This window comes from Ictalurus furcatus, chromosome 3 (assembly GCF_023375685.1).
Source record: "Ictalurus furcatus strain D&B chromosome 3, Billie_1.0, whole genome shotgun sequence".
NCBI classification, from domain to species: domain Eukaryota; kingdom Metazoa; phylum Chordata; class Actinopteri; order Siluriformes; family Ictaluridae; genus Ictalurus; species Ictalurus furcatus.
The window spans coordinates 30,336,634-30,353,941 of NC_071257.1; the positions used below are offsets into that span (position 1 = coordinate 30,336,634).

General features: G+C 41.0%; 1 protein-coding gene across 4 annotated transcripts in view; it reads right to left on the reverse strand.

Moving 5' to 3' along the window:
• Window positions 1-1,088: 1,088 nt before the first annotated feature.
• papss1 (3'-phosphoadenosine 5'-phosphosulfate synthase 1) overlaps window positions 1,089-17,308 on the reverse strand; it is a 37,546-nt gene continuing 21,326 nt past the window's right edge. For all 4 annotated transcript variants that reach the window (XM_053621990.1, XM_053621988.1, XM_053621987.1 and 1 more), the window contains 4 exons: window positions 13,023-13,158; window positions 11,916-12,184; window positions 10,467-10,696; window positions 1,089-3,561 (listed from right to left, as the gene is read on the reverse strand). In XM_053621990.1, the coding sequence (XP_053477965.1) occupies window positions 3,423-3,561; window positions 10,467-10,696; window positions 11,916-12,184; window positions 13,023-13,158 (774 nt within the window). In that variant the 3' untranslated portion in view covers window positions 1,089-3,422. The remainder of the gene's footprint in view (window positions 3,562-10,466; window positions 10,697-11,915; window positions 12,185-13,022; window positions 13,159-17,308) is intronic.

Consider the following 17,308-nt stretch of genomic DNA (forward strand, 5'->3'; position numbering starts at 1 on the left):
GAAATATCAACACTACCATGTCGACGCCACCTAACGGTTATTTTTATTTTTATTTTCAGAGCAGAGATGAGATGAGAACAGAATGATATGACTAAGCCTGACACGAAAGGAGTGGAATAGAACAAAACAGATCATACAAATAAATCTGAATGCATTTCAGGGTCAATAAAGCTGTGACTATTAACCAGGCAAGCATAAGACTTCGAAAATGTGCACCGCATCAGGAATGATCAAGCATGACAAGCACTAGATGGATTTGCTTTATAGTGAATTGCTTCAGCATAAGCTTGTCCCGCTTCATTTCAAGACTCCCTGTAGACGCAGTCACTTAAAAATTTACTGCCTTATTTAAATGCCTAGAGATACAGAAGACCTGATCAAAGACAGACACTGGTACTGAACTTGATGTCCCGTGAATGTTTTTCATCCAAGATCCAAGGTATGAATCCATAAAGAAGAGGAAAAAACAAATCCTAGGTTTAGTACTAGATAATATAAACTTCTAAGCATTTCTTTATATTCCTGCTGTGTTTTTGGAAGTGATTCCAGGGCAAATGTTTGATTGCAATTTAGGACTGAAAGAGATCTAATTGAGGAAAGGGGGGGGGGGGCACTGCTGCTGGGTTTGGACATTACATCGCAGAGCGATATTCAAAAGAAAGGCGAGGCGACTCGCGAAAGGGCAGGGAATGATCTCAATGCCTTTCACTTTCACAAGGGTGCCGAGTGCATCTGGGAACCATCTGCTTCAAAATGTGTGTGTGTGTGGATGTGCAGCAAAGTCGTCTCTGTCCAATATAAAGTGCCAGAGCTGCGCTTCGACGGCTGTCGAACACAAGATTGGAAAGAGAAAAAGAAAAAAAAATCGTCACATGGGCGAAGCGGTTTTCACAGCGGTGCACACGTTAACCGTCACTCAAACCGAATAGGAGCACGTTTACAATAATAAATCACTGTTTGAATGAGGGAGAGAGAAAAAAATAAATCATTTTCACTTGACAATCACATCCTTTTTGGCTTGGGTGTCTTGGCAGGAATAAAATTAAGACCGCTCATAGAATAGCAATTATTACGTCTGACTTGGTCGGTTTGCTTGGAATGGTTTATTGGAGATGATGTAGTAATAAAAGACAGTGCTGAAGAAGTAAGAAAGGTCAAAACAACAGATTAGAAACTAATGAGTAATCCACATACATAATGGAGTGACTAATAAAAACAACAATAATAATAAAAACAATACAAAGTTCCAACTACAGGCTAAAACAATGACAATCAGAAACATTTATAGAAACCACCCATCTTAGTCAGGTAAAACAACTAGGGTGTGTGTGTGTGTGTGTGTGTGTGTGTGTGTGTGTGTGTGTGTGTGTGTGTGTGTGTGTGTGTGTGTGGAGTGTCTGTGCACATATTAATAGGCTTTGAACAAGCTAAAAGAAACCATGAATGACCTAGATTTTGTTAAAGGCATTTCAATCACATAATCAACCTTACATCATTAAAATACATTATTCCATAGCTTGACCATATTAAGTTTGGACCACATAGAAAAACTACTTATTTTCAATATCATAAGTATATAAATATATCAGAGATACACTATATGGCCAAAAGTATGTGGACACCTGACGGCCACACACCCATATGTGGTTCTTCGCCAAACTGTTGCTACAAAGTTAGAAGCACACAATTGTATGAAATGTCTTTGTCATGGGAACAGGTTTGGGCCTCTTCCAGATGTTGCTGTAGACAAATTGATCTCCATGAAGACATGGTTTGCCAAAGTTGGAGTGGAAGAACTTGAGTGGCCTGCACAGAGCCCTGATTTGAACCCTCAACCTCACTGAACACCTTTAGGATGACCTGGAACCTTCTCGCATGACTTCACTAATGCTCTGGAATGAGCACAAATCCCCACGGCAACGTTCCGAAATCTAGTGGAAAGCCTTCCAAGAAAAGTGGAGGTTATTACATCAAATCTGGAGTGGGATGTTCAACAAGCACATCTGGTCAGGTGTCCACAAACTTTTAGCTATATACTGCATAATCGCTAAAGAACATCCAGTTAGGCTGCAGATGACCAAACCACATCTGCACTCTGATGAGGTCATGTGACAAACAACCTAAAGAAAGTAACACTGGCAGAGGACCTGTTCGGGAAACCGTTTTGACCTCATTTGTTCAACTACCTCTGATTAGGGATGCATCGTTACCGATACTGCTATTGGATAACTCTCCATCTACCTGATACTGTTCTCGTTTACTTTTAAATTCTCTGATGCCAACATCTGACACTGATACTACGTGACGTAATCCTAGTGTATGTTGTCACGCTAATGAACAGATGACAGGAACGGTATTTCTGGATTAATTACGGCAATCAAAGCAAAGCAGACTGCAAACTGTGTGATGTGAAAATAGCAAGAGGAAGAACTATACATCTGTAGCAGCTTCCAACAATACACCTAACTTGGAACAGGGAAGATAAATCATCTTACAGTGTTTAAACAGTATCTTTAATACAGAGTGCAAAGATGGCTGATCGCACAGAGCAGTATTAGTGAGTACGGTCATTCAAAATGGGTGCCATGAACTTTTTTTTTGCGCGCATGCAGAAGTATTCGCGAGTGTGGAACCACTGAAGCAAGCATGTAGAAAAATGCTCGACAGCACATCATTTCTGTGAACGCTGAGCACTGAGATGAGGGTCTACGCCTTGGAATCGATGCATCCCTACCTCAGATAAACAGTATTATATTAAGGCAAAATGGCTGATTAAGTCTAAGACGTACCGTATCATTCTTTAGTTTTTCATCTTTACATCTTGACAGGCTCAGACAGGGGAAATCTGCGATTCAGCCTTAAATCGTGACACCATTATTACAAAATGTGTTTTGTTACAGTAAGATGTTGAAGTGAAAGTAGTTGTGAAAATCAGGATGATTCAGATCATCTGTAGCAAAACATTTATACTTCGATGATCAATTCTTCAACTGTATAACAGCTTAATATTAGTGAACCATTTTTTTTTTTTTTTTTCCTTCCTTTGACAAAGCTCTTCACATGAAACCGTTTAATAATGCTTTTGAAATGCGACATTTTTCACTCTGGAGTCAATAATTTAGGCGTAAAAAGACATGAATCCATCCAAGAACATTAAAATAACTAAAAAAAAAAAAAACTAAAGCAAAAGCAGACAGTAACTTAAAGAACCAGTAATGTGTATTGTAAGCAATAAGGTAATATTCAATACACCACTTCCCTATGCAAAGCTGGACAGGTTTGAGTGGTCCCCGTGCGTGACCATGTTTCAACATAACCCTTCCAACCCCCCCCCCTTCCAACCCCCACTTGCAACATCTTTTCCTTTCTTTTGACTGTAACAGAACCATCGTCAGCCTTCATCTCTCCACCCAGGTGATGACTTACGCCTTCTCCAGGGATTTATAGTACTCCTTGAGCACAGTCCAGGCTTTCGGGGCCATGAAGCCGTCCGGTGGGTTCTCGCCCTCGCGTGCCATCTTCCTCATGCGCGTGCCTGAAATGAAGTCGTAGTCCTGGTGGCTGCAGGAAACAAGAGCAGAAGAGTAGATTTAGAAACACAGAGGAGAAACGAAACGGCACGGCTGCGATGATGATGATAACTGAACGAGACAACAAGGAAATGAATTCATTATTGAACAGATTAATAACTGTCCCGGTCCCTGATTAAATCTTTCTACTGTAGCTTAATCAGCCACGGTAATGCTTTTACGTTACGGTTCCCTTAACGAACATGATTTCCTGCGTTTAAAAAGGAATAAAACATGACAGGTCATGCTGTTCATGGAAAATAATCGACGATGGGGTGGAATGACGCTGCTCAACATGAAGTGGAGTTACTATTCCTACGTCAAAGTTGATTATTTTCCTATAACAGCATGTCGCAGGTTACATTTATTAACATTAAATAACTTTTTATCCATTTATAGTTACGTCCAGGAAATAAGTTTGCTCGTGTTATCGGCTGCCTCTTCGACCTCTTGTTTTTTCCTTTCTTGAAATTATAAAAAGACAAAAATGCAGGTTTTACCAATAAACAATCAATTATGAGGACTTTACTGTGTTGGAAATTTTACCACTTTACCTCCGACTGACAAAGAGCTGACATGACACTGGAAACTACTTCCTTTTTAAAAAATTTTTCCTAAATAAAAGTTCTCACAGAAAACCTCACAATTATATTGTTTGTAAAAGTTCTCACAGAAAACCTCACAATTATGTTGTTTGTTGTTGTTGTTCCTAATCCACAAAAATAAGCAAAAACTAAATTACAGCATGTTCTCAAATGGTGATAACATACTAAACTTTCCAGGTGTAAATCTTAAAACCCGCTTCAGTGGTTACTCTACCAATTTACACCTGCAAAAATATTCATTAACATAATGAATTCACCTTATGTAACAATACAATATAATACAATACAATTATTATTAATGTTAAATGCTACTTATGGTGTATTAATGCTGACGTTCATGGCTGTATTAATAACGAGTCTTTATTGGTCACATATACATTACAGCACAGTGAAATTGTTTTCTTCGCATAACCCAGCATGTTAGGAAGCTGGGGTCAGAGCGCAGGGTCAGCCATGATACAGCGCCCCCTGGAGCAGAGAGTGTTAAGGGCCTTGCTCAAGGGCCCAACAGTGGCAGCTTGGCAGTGCTGGGGCTTGAACCCCCGACCTTCTGATCAGTAACCCAGAGCCTTAACCGCCAAGCCACCACTACACCAAATTCATTACACGTTAACGTAAAACGCTACCCGATCCTCTTGGTATACTGAATTTTGCACTATATAATATTTCCAACACCAGTGAGTAATGAACATTATAATTAAGGACGCACTAATCACACTTTTTCCATACTTCTATTTTACGTGAAGGAATTTGCTGATACTAATATAGCACTCGCATCCACTTATTAATCAAGCTTCATCTTTACAACATTCAGCTGCAAAAATATATGAAGCATCAGGTCACAGAGTCACAGTTTGTGCCCTGTACAGCATCTGTGCTGTGGCAATGAACCTGGATTCATGGAATAAAATAGGTCAGGTTGGAAAGTGTCAAATCTGTTCTGATCCTGATCCTAGAATCAGCCCTGACCCCAATACACCGCATCAGATTCCTACAAAAGGAACTTTATACCACTTATAACATTTAAAGTACTCAAAGTTCACCTGGAACCAAATCATACCAGACTTAAAACTGCTTTAATAAAAATAAAATAAATAAATAAATAAATCAGCAAAGAACAGAGCTAGATATGCAAACACTATTTAAACACACTTTCTCCATTTAAACAAATGCTACAAAGAAATAAACAGAGGTTCGGATATCTGATAAATAACCCGAACCCAGTGTAAATAGAATCTCCTGTGGCATCTGCGCTGAACCGAGGAAGTGAATAAGATGCATGCGACAGATTAGAGATTCTTATATTTACAAAACCATGTTAGGAACACAAATAGACTGTGCCGTGCGCTCCTTCTGTACTGGACTTATGTGTACTTTTTCAACCTCCCTAATCACATAATTTTGTAAAAATGTGGTTTCGTTTTGCTGCGGCTCTGCTCGGATGTCGTTCGTCCACGCGAGTGAAGCGTTTCACATGGCTTCGTCGTCAGGAGCTCTGAAAAATGTCAAAAACTTTCAGAGCCACCAAGCAGTGGAAACAAAACACACCACCACAAACCTGGGACCTGAACCAGCCTTGTGTAAACTCCGACAGTCACAGATTTATTTAATTAGCTTTTTTTTTTTGGCTCCGAAACGTCCAACAAGGTCATGGGTTTATTTCATTTCGTCCATGTTTATGAACATTCAGATTCACACGCATTGAGAATTAATTACGCAGGAGATAGGGTCGACCTGCAGGCCATGTTGGATATTTCCGAATAAGTCTTCCAAAATACTTAAGCTGATACACTTGCATAGCTCTTGGTCATCTGAATGAGGGAACTGCTAAGAGCTATCTACTTCATTCAGAGCGTAAAAGAGTTACTTTACCAAGAACAAAGCCATAACGAATAGAAAAGGAACAAAGCAGCACAGGTAGTTTAGCAGAATCTGTAACGACGCTGCTCAAAATGATACGACGAGCGTGAAATACACTGATTTATGGATTCGGACTCGAACCGACAAGCTAAAGGGAACTCGAATCAAAACTGCAGACTCAAAATTGCTAGTAACGGAACCAACAAGGGGGAGGCGGCGTAGCAGGCAACAAACTCGAACTCCGACGAGAAACTTAACATAAAGTAAAATGAGAAACAGCTTGGCCTGAGGGAGTCTTTAAGGGAGATCGCAGGCAATTAAGCAGAGCGTCCGTATTGGTCTCGGATTTGGGCTGGCCCAGCGTCGCTGTGCTTCAGGGACAGACAGAACGCCATAAATTTGCAAAGGCGCCAAGCGGGGCCCTTTGAAATTCAGATGGTGCGCTGCTCTCGTGGCTCCCCTCCCCAATCACTCACTCAGTGCAGGATGGAAGACAGAGCAAAGGAGGAGAGGGAGGATGGAGGAAGGGAGAAAAGGAGGGAGAAGGGAATGTCAAGCAGCATCCAGTGTATGATAGATCTGGTGTCGGCGTAAAACTCACGATCCATCCCTCACAATCTGTACACACTTTAGAAGATTAGACTGCTTGGTTACTTAAAAAAGAAGAAGAAGAAGAAAAAAAGCACACACATCTTTTAACAGAAGTGTGTTAAATGCAGAAAAGAAACAGAGAGTAAGAGGTAGGGAAAATAGTCTGCTGCTGATGTGCCAAAAATTTTCTTTAATATTACTTTTTTATTTTTTTAACCAGACAAAGAGACTGCATTCCTGGCATTCTCACCAAGGCGCATGAGTTGACAGGGAAAAGGTCACCTTGATGAAGTTGGAGCAAGCAACTTCTAACTTTCACTTCTTGCCGCTTCAGTGAAGTGGCCTTTCTGATTAGTTTTGTTCTAGATAGATAACTGATGTATCGATAGATAGATAATTTATTTGTCCTCAAAGACATACGTTTCCACCGTGGGTGCATAGAAAAACAAACACACCACCACCATACATATTAACCATCAAAACAATCACAGACAGAGGGGAGAAGGGGACAGAAAGAAAACATTAGGATCATACACCAAATGCCAGAGCAGAAGATTAGCCAAGTCAAACAAACTATATGGCCAAAAGTATACAAAGACATTCTAAACAATAGTGTGTTTCTAACTTTTAGAAACACCCAACCGTTTGGAGAACATGATTGTGATGGTCAGGTGTCCATAAACTTTTGGCCTTATATATGGTACAGCGATGCATTTTAATTCACATGAATGAACTCAAAACCTTTGCCATTTCCCTTGACAGAAAGTGAGGCTCCCATGCCTGCCTCATTCAAGCAGGAAAACCGGGTCAAGATGACGGCACGGGCCAAAACATTACTGACGTGAGATAGGAGGGAGGGGGAGGGGCTTCCATGGGTGAGTTACAATCAGAAAGTTCAAAACACCTGAGAAAATGGCTAATCTGACGCATCTTATTTTTGGTTGAGGGACGGCGTGGTTGTGGCCATGGTGGGGGTTGGTTTGACTGTTCTATGGGTATATTTTCTAAGTGATAACTTGTACTTGCACACTCTAGTAACTCCTTCGTAATATGCGTGAAGGTTGGCTGGTCTGTAAATGCTGCGGCTAAAGCGTAAAAATTGGCACCCCTGTACTTGTTAAGATACTTGTCTCTGCCTTTCTAAACACAACCAATCAAACATTTCTGAGGTTTTTTAGTTCTGTAATTGAAAGACCGAGAAAATGTGTATTTATGCTAGCCTGTGATGGACAACATCATGTGATGGCTTGTCAGAACATGTTCATTTGAGAAGGATGACCTAGCATTCCCAAACAGCGCACATCGAGCATCAAAGCCCGAGCGCTTGGAGCAGACCGAAACATGCGACTGTTGTGTTTCCAAAACGATCAGACGGGACAGACGATTAGAGCTGCGCCTAATTTCTTACAGTTGTGCCAATACGAAATCAAACTAATTATGGCCAGAAACATCTTTCGGCACACTTTGATCGGTAAATAATGCGCCATCGTCGTGCTCATGCCGTCATTCTCACACATCCTCCTCGACACGATTCAGTCAGCGTGGTTTCTGGCACGAGACGGCAGCTCGCTTAACAGCGAAGAACGCTATTAATTACACGGCACAATTTCCGTTAGTCATCGTCCGCAGCACCCTTACAGAGCACCGTAATTAGTGGCAGCTCTGATTCTTAGACGACTTCAAAGTACCGGAGAAAAGTTTCCTGTTATTCTTGGCGCTACAACTGGCCGTACATAAACGAAGAGGCCAAACGCACATGGTAGTTACGCTGGGAATTAAAAGCGAGATCCAGTTTCGAGCAGCAAAGGAAAGCACACGGATCCCTTTTAATTCGGTTTGTTGAAGATCAGAGTTTTAGAAACGGCTTATGATATCCCCTATGGAGTAAATACATAAAGTGGACAATTACATCCATGTGGCATGATGAAGAGACTTAAAGGAGCAAGGTGTCATATTAAAGCCCTCTTTTGTTTCGTGTCTGCAGTTGCAATGTAAACATCTACCCCACCCAGAAAGCACGTCCAGTTATGCTCTCGTTGCCTCCTGAACAGATTGGGAGGCTCTTTCGTACCATCAGCCATCAGACTCCACAATGCAGCAATAGCCAGTACCTCCTACTCCACTGACTGAGTCTCACAGAAACACACTCTCAACAGTTAATTACAATTTCACAGATCTTGCACATGTATATAAATACTGAGGATATTGCACATATACATATACAAACAGAACTCTAGCATACGTACATACACACGCATGTGTTTTAGCATTTCTATTATTGCTATTGTATAGGTATACTATCTATGGAAATTATTGTCTTTCTTTCAATTCAATTCAATTTGTGTAGCACTTTTAACAATGGTCATTGTCTCAAAGCAGCTTTACAGAAACATATAAACACAGGATAAAGTTTTTAAGCGTGTGAATTTATCCCTATTGAGCGAGCCGGTGGCGACTGCGTTGAGGAAAAACTCCCTAAGATGATATGAGGAAGAAACCTTGAGAGGAACCAGACTCAGAAGGGAATCCGTCCTCATTGGGGAACAACGGATAGTGTGAAAGTAAAAGAAAATTCATTATGGTTTTTACATGAAGTCTGTTTTGTTGAACAAGTCCACTGTTCACTAAAGGAGACCGGAGTGCAAAACTGAATGTGGTGATTGCAGTCCCAAGGCCATTGTAGCAAACGTAGTCCCAGCAAACACAGTGAGAATGTCCATGTGGAAATGAGGTCCAAAACCATTTCCATGGTACTTCAAGCTGCACCGTCCTCACCAATCTCCAGGCTTCTTTCTTTCTTTCTTTGATGTGACTCATCCTACTTGTGCTGCTGTGTCAATTTGAATTTCCCCTACAGGGGGGGATCAATAATGGTACATCTTACCTTATCTCCCGAAGATATAGCATGTGTTACACTTTACGGTGTCTAATTTTATGTCGGGACTGCATGATATGTCAATCAGGACTGACTGATTACTATATTCATTACAAAATATTGGTAAAGCTGGAATACGGGTACATTTGAAGAATTCATTCATTTGAACCAAAAACTTTCAGGCTTTTGACCTCTCAACTCTCCAGAAACAGCTGCGCTCATAAGTTTACATACGTGTAAACGTGACTATCGGTGTAAGCTGTTATTATTTTGTCTTCTGGGAAGTATGTAGCTTATGAAGGGCAAACAATACTTTAAACAAAATATTACCAATTTCATCCTGTTCAAAAGTTTACACCCCCCAGCTCTAAATGTATCGTGTTACCTTCTTGAGCATCAGTGAATGTTTGCACCTTTTGTAATAGTCGTGTACAAGTCCCTCAGTTGTCCTCAGTGTGAAAAGATGGATCTTAATATCATATAGCCGATGTCGAAAGGGGTTAAATATGCAGAAGATGCTAGAAAGCTAAAGAATGTGCAGGAGCTGGAGGATTTTTCTGAAGAACAGTGGGCAGTTTAACTGCTCAGGACAAACACGGGACTCATGAACAACTCTCACAAAACATAAACACAGTCGATGATCATCCAGGTAACGACACACGGTATTAAGAATCGAGCGTGTGTAAACTTTTGAACTGGTTCATCTGTGTAAAAGCAGTTATTATTGTGTCTTGTGGACTAGATGTAAACATCTGTTATGTGAAATAACTTATTCAGGGATTAATAACTAAATAAACAACAACATGCAATTTCTATGAACATTCTTATTTATTTATTATTAACATTTTGCAGATCCTGCAAGGTGTATGGAAACTTATGACCTCTACGTTTTTAGGTGAGTTTTCTGAAAACAAACTTAATAAAGTAATGGGAATGTAAGAAGGAAAACAGGATGAACAATCTTACTTTTTGGGCTCATAAAAGTCCATGGCCTTCTTGACTTTGTTGTAGGCTGCCACTCTGAAGGGCACAATTTCCAGAGAGATGAGCCCGGGTGCCATTGTAAGGACCTTGGCGCCATGAGTAGGGTCGTACAGGTCCTTGCCTGTGTCTGGGTGAGGCATGCCAGCTGGGTCTCGGCCTACGATATAGAAGTTGGCACCGGCTACCATTCGGGCTCTGCAGTGCCACTGCACCTGAGGAGAGAAGGTCCAGAAAAATGTCATCAATAAACATTTTATAAACAATTTAGAAACGGTCTCATTATGTAGCGGTGGCAACATTATGAAGAAGAAAATCCTAACAGGTAGAGAGGGGGAAAAAAAACCCATTTATTTTACCACAAAATCCCTTGTGGTGGATTAGACAGCTATTTTTTTTTTTAAAGGTGTCTGACAAGCAACAGTAAGGAAACCGCGAAACAAATTCTCCTCCACTTTTTTTTTTAACCAGAGAGACTACACTTCTACCCACTTGGTTTATGTTGGCTCACAAGACTAAGGTTTGTGAAATGGCAGAAAAATTTGGTCTGAAGTCAAAAGAACCACTACTAGACGGAAATGTGGGCCTTTCACGTCCCATGGGCTTTTCCTTTCAGTAAAACCAGCTTGTATGCTAGGTGAATTTTATCCGAAAAAAATAAATAAATCAAAAATCATAAACGCTACGACTAAACTGTAAATGTTGGCACTTTTATATTCCTGATTAAATGATCCGGTGTCCTCCATTTTAAGAAAAAACAAAAAACAAGACAGAAGTCACTTTGAGAAAGAACAGTGAAGGCAAGAAGCACTGCCAGAAATACAAACTGCAAACTTGTGAGGCACCTGCCAGACTGAACCGAGACAAATGATCAGGACTGCTCTGTATCAGACGAGATATGCTGTTGTGTGAGCGGGCGGATCCCTCACTCGTGACTCGTAGCTCATGCCGAGTGTAATGGCCGCTTCCTGTGGGCTGTTTTAGAGCTCCAGATCCATGTCTGCTCCTAATAAAGCCTTAACGTCCCCAGCCAAATGATTAAAGGACAGCGCACTTAAAAACAGATAGACTATGTTCATTTGATCAGTGACGATTTGTGTCAGGGGGAGTTTCTTGCTTTCTCTCTCTCTCTCTCTTGCTGACTGAAGTGTGTGTGGGGGCCACTGAGGAATCGGGTCTGGGAAAGCTGGTTGTGTTTAGAAGTGGTGCACAGAGGCATACATCAAATGCCACTGATCATGTGTGATGATCCAGGCTCCGCTCGGAGGCTATGCACTTCAAGATGATGTTGGAGGCGGGGGGAACAGCAGCGCAGTGCATGGGAAAGAATGTATTTAGTTCTGAAAGGAACACTTCACCCGTAAATGCTAATGTTTATTACTGAAGCAAAACAGCACTAGAAATCAGTAAATGTTGGTGCGTCATGTTTCTCACCTCAGTGGGTCCGGCGTACATCATGGGTGAGGGGAAGATGGCCACCACGGTGGAGGCGGGGTCGAGCAGGCCCTCCTCGAGCACAGCGGCATGCTGCCTCATGCGCCACGGCAGCGGCACATCGTCGTCTTTGGTCCAGCCGCCCAGAGGATGCAGCAGCAGCACAGGACGCCGATAGCCGCGGTCCATCAGGCGTCTGCGTGTATCCTGCATCAGCAACGCGTGCCCGTTATGGACTGGGTTCCTCAGCTGGAACGCAAATACGGCATCTGTTGCGGGAAGAGAGGCGTTGCAAACGCTGTTACGTTCATGTGCTACATGTTTCTAAGTTTGCTAAATGTTTTAAATTAGTCATTCGATGTGGGTGATTTGGAAATAATTTCGATCTTCAACCAGCCATGATGGTATGGAAAAAGACTTTCAGTGATCAAGAATAAGTCATTCTTCTTCTACATACAGTTTACTGTTGGAAGTCAGTTTCGTGACACGGTTTCGTTTTTTTTTTTTCCAAATTAGAAAAATACCAAAAAAGATCTTGCTAGCTAACTAGCTAAAATTAGCAGTGCACATAAATGCAGGGACGTTGTAATTAGGATGTTGCAAGTGACAAACGGATCCGTCTAAAAAGCATTAAATGATACAAACCTTTTTTCCATCTCAAACAATAATTAGAAATGTTTTTTTTCTGTAGAGGCTTTTCCCTAATAATTAAGCTGCAATCAGATTCGATTTAAGCAAAAATGACATCACAGCATTGCCAGATGTAACCAATACAAGTGCACAAGCCCTTAAATTAGCAAAACCAGACAAAGCTATATAATTACATGTTGTAACCAGAAATTTTTCTATAGAAACTAATATAGTATAGTAGATAATATTATTAGTATAGTATAGTATATAATATTACTAGTATAGTACAGTAGATAATATTACTAGTATAGTATATAATATTACTAGCATAGTAGATATTACTAGTATAGTACAGTAGATAATATTACTAGTATAATATATAATATTACTAACATAGTAGATATTACTAGTATAGTAGATAATATTACTAGTATAGTATAGTAGATAATATTACTAGTCGATGTCTCAAATTGTTACCTGCATTCAGTTCTTTAAACTTCTGCTTGAGTTCATTGGGAGTGAAGCGGTAGGTGTCCAGGCCATCGTTCCAGTAGATTCGGTCCAGTACCTGCAGATCTCCTCCCACCAGCCAGTCGCCACTCTCCATCACCATCTGAACCAACACAAACACACTTCCGAATCAGAACTGTCTAGAACCATGACCTTTTTGAATGACTTGCACACAAATGCCCAGATTTAATAGAAGATGACAGGAGGGGACATTTGATTGAAAATGCAAATTGCATCACATGAGAAAACTCCAGATCAAACTTAGAACAATACAGATTCAATATTGCAACATTTTGCCTATAGGAGGCCAGTGTGAAGACCTTTGAAACTTGTTAGATTTAGGTGTAAGACGAAGAGATACGATTCCCACTCGCGGCTCATTTAAGGGCCAAGCAAACTCCTAAACATCAAAACCACAGGCTTTATATAGTGTGTACGCTGAAAAAAAACCTTATTGAATTTACTCAATTCAAATGATGCATTAGTTCCACTTCACTGAACTGAGTTACTATAATCCAATTTGTTTTTGTACATCCAACATATGATTTTCAAAGCCCTGAGTAAAATCGAACTCTGTGCTCTCGCAAAGATGTTGGACTTCTGATCAGAAGGTCGTGAGTTCAAATCCCAGCACCGCCAAACTGCCACTGTTGGGCCCTTGAACAAGGCCCTTAACCCTCAACTGCTCAGCTGCATAAATAAGATAAATGCAAGTCGTTCTGGATAAGGGCATCTGCCAAATGCTGTAAATGTAAGCTGTAAAAGTTTACGTTAATACTAAGTGAAATGTATTACATAACTCTACATAATAATAATAATAATAATAATAATTAGAGCTGCAACACCAACTGCGTAACAAGTCCTACCGCTACTTGTAATATATATTAGAGCTGCAACAACTAATCAATAAAATTGATAATAATCAATTATGAAAATTGTTGTCAACGAATTTCATTATCGATTAGTCAGTCTGCACGGGGCACATTTACTCACTACGTTACTTCTGTTCCGAAAACACGCATCGAAGAGCAAATACTAAAGTTGCGCCCCAAACGACGTACTATACACTTACACTATACACTATGCACTATGTACTCTACCGTCTAGTGTCTTACGTATATATTTGTAACACTCAGTTTGTGGATTTTATTTTAAATAAAGTAAAAAAAAAATGGTACTGATTGTTTGCCCCCCCCCCCCATTAATCCGAAAAATAATCGGCCAACTAATCTATTATGAAAATAATTGTTAGTTGCAGCCCTAATAATAATTATTATTGTTATTATTATTATTATTATATTCACTCTACATAATTCACTCTACTAAATAGAAACTTGTATAAACAACATGCGTCACGGCTGCTGCCGACATGCGCACCTGTAGAGCAGGAATCGTATTAAAACGACAAGGAAGCTAAATACATAATTGGTCTAATTAGGTAACTGAACAAGCTTTCGCTTCTCCAATCACAAGGCTCAATCTGCTTGGCCCTCTTTACAGTTTTAAAATTTTCCTCTAGTCGAGCGGCAGACAATGAATCCTTACAACCCTAGAGCCTATTTTTAAACATTGGTTGCATAACTCAAGAATGTAACTAATAACGGCCATAAATCTGTTCTTATTTGCATCTGTCGTCATAAATACTATGTACAATACGCCTCTACTGCACGTGACCAGCTGAAGTCTCCCATGCTTTTGCGCATTTTAAAGCTGGTAGAGCTTCTGCGTGTTATCATATATCTGTGTGCCTGGACTTCTCAGGCACAGTTCGGTGGAACCTTTGGCACGCTGCTGCTTTCCCTGTGAAGATCACAAATTCCCTGTCAGTCACACAGGCAATGGGAATAAACAGGAAAAGTGGATTTACCACAAGCAATTGAACCCAGGTTATCCAACCCTGGGCCTGATGACAGACATGCTTCAGCCACGGGAATTCAACCCGTGTATACACACACACACACGGTCCAATAACCGTCAGTACAGTCATGCAGCAATGTCAAACAGATCTGAGGAATGTCTAACAGTAAGGCGTGGACACATTCTTCTGCCAGACCTCAGAACCGTGATACAGTTCAACCGCGGATTATTAAACACCAGGCCAAACGTTATAACTACAATTTGCACTAATTTAATTTTGAGATATTAACAAACAATCACTTTCGTTTAAACAGGAGGAGAGCGAGCTGGTGCCAGGCCTGCCCTCTCAGTGCCAGTGAAATTCAGCAGAGCCACATTCTCTCCGTTACGGCACCTAAAATCACCTCTATGCACATTCCAGCGCAGTCGCACAGTGCCAAAGCAAAGCTCTGGGACTGAAAAATCATTATATTTTCACTAGTTTGATACTGCCATTAATACAAGCCTCACCGGTCTTGTGAATCTCGCTACTGAGGTCTGAGGCAGATGGGTCACTGATCTTCTCCACTGGTGCCACCTTTTTTTTTTTTTTTTTGCTTGAGAAGCATTCGAATCTACCTGAGCCCCTTGTCCTCGCTCCCAGATGGAAATAATTGTTCAGTATTTACCCAGATATATTTAGAGGAGGAAGGTGAGACGGGTGAAAGCGGAGGAGTGAGGGATCTGGCTTAGTGCTATGTAAATAGAATGCTGAGTGAGATTTCCAAGCAAAACAGATGTGTGAAATGGAGGAAGGTAGGGGATAAGAGGATTACGAGTGTATGAGCGCAGAATGAGGGCACAGTAGGTATGCCTCCTATCAGAATGAAAAAGATGTCATTACTGGCTACAGCAAAAGTTTACTGTAAATATGACAACGTTGAGTAGGGTTGAGAGAACGACTCTCACAGTGACCTTAGAACATGGAGAAAAAAAAATCACATCCGGACCATTAACACAGCATCAAAACGAGTCTCCCATCCATCCAGTTTCTGTACCGCTTATCCTACACAAGGTCTCACGGGAGCCTGGAGTCCATCCCGGGGACTCGGGGGACACCCTGCACGGGGTGCCAACCCATCACAGGGCACTATCTACAGACAGTTTAGAGATGCCAATTAGCCTACAACGCATGTCTTTGGACAGGGTGAGGAAACCAGAGAACTTGGAACCCTGAAGAATGGGGAGAACATGCAAACGCATACACTGGGCGGGGGCGTGAATCGAACCCACCACCCCAGAGGTGTCAGGTAAACGTACTAACCACCTGCTGCCCACCATGAGTCTCCCAAAGTGTCTAAATCAATATCTTGATAATGTGCTGTTTTTAGAAAAACATTCAATCCAATAACAATACATGCTGAAGTCTTTTATTCCTCTTAAACCACTGCGACTACCCAATTACTACAGCTTCGTATCATTAAAGAACAATACATTGTACTTTTATCCATTTATATTTACATTTAATGTTGTGGAACAGCCATGAAACAACAGCGAGCTCGTCATGTTACCGCGAAACAGGGACACACAATAAGTCAGCGAATCTTGAAGATTTTCTCACGACCGAAAACGTTTCTTCTGACTGCTACAAAGTGCTGGCAACGGAGACTCCTTCCATAAATGCTGTATAAATGTTTCCTCACAGAATACTTCACCACCTAAACATGTTTTTAAATCTGCTTATGTGGAGGGTCTGCCATACAAGTCTCTTTGCAAACTGTTACTACTATTAGTGCATTAATCTTTACCCGTCATTTGAATTCCAGCCATCACTACTGCCCGAGTTTCTGCTACAGAAAACTAACCGACACGTTCTAACCAACCAGAATGGAGAATTCAACATCACCGTGGTAAAATGCTGAGATAAGACCTGCCCTTTAATTCGGTCAAAGCCAAAGGTGTGCAGCGGAACGCGTAGCGTTGACCAAAGGAAATTTCCTTTCTTCAGTAACTTTACATTTTTGACAGCGGTTCCAGATGAAAAAGAGAAAGAAAAGATGGCTCCTCTATCACTGAAGAATAGAAGAATCTATGGAAGAATAGATGCACACTCTCCTAATACTCCTTAGTGTAACATACTGGAAAGTTTTAAACACGGCCTGGTCTTTTACCAGTCTTCAGCTGTCCAGTTTTGATGAGCCTGGGCTCACTGCAGCCTCAGATTCCTGTTCTCGGCTGATAGGACTGGATCCTGACGTGTTCTTCTGCTGTTAGAGCCTTCTCCTTCAAGCTTTCAGTGCGTTCTGAGAGGATTTTCTGCTCACCATGGTTGTAAAGAGTAGCAACTTATCCGTTAATGTTTATTAAGTAACTATATGTTAAGTTAATTATGGCCATTCTCCTCTGACCTCTCTAAC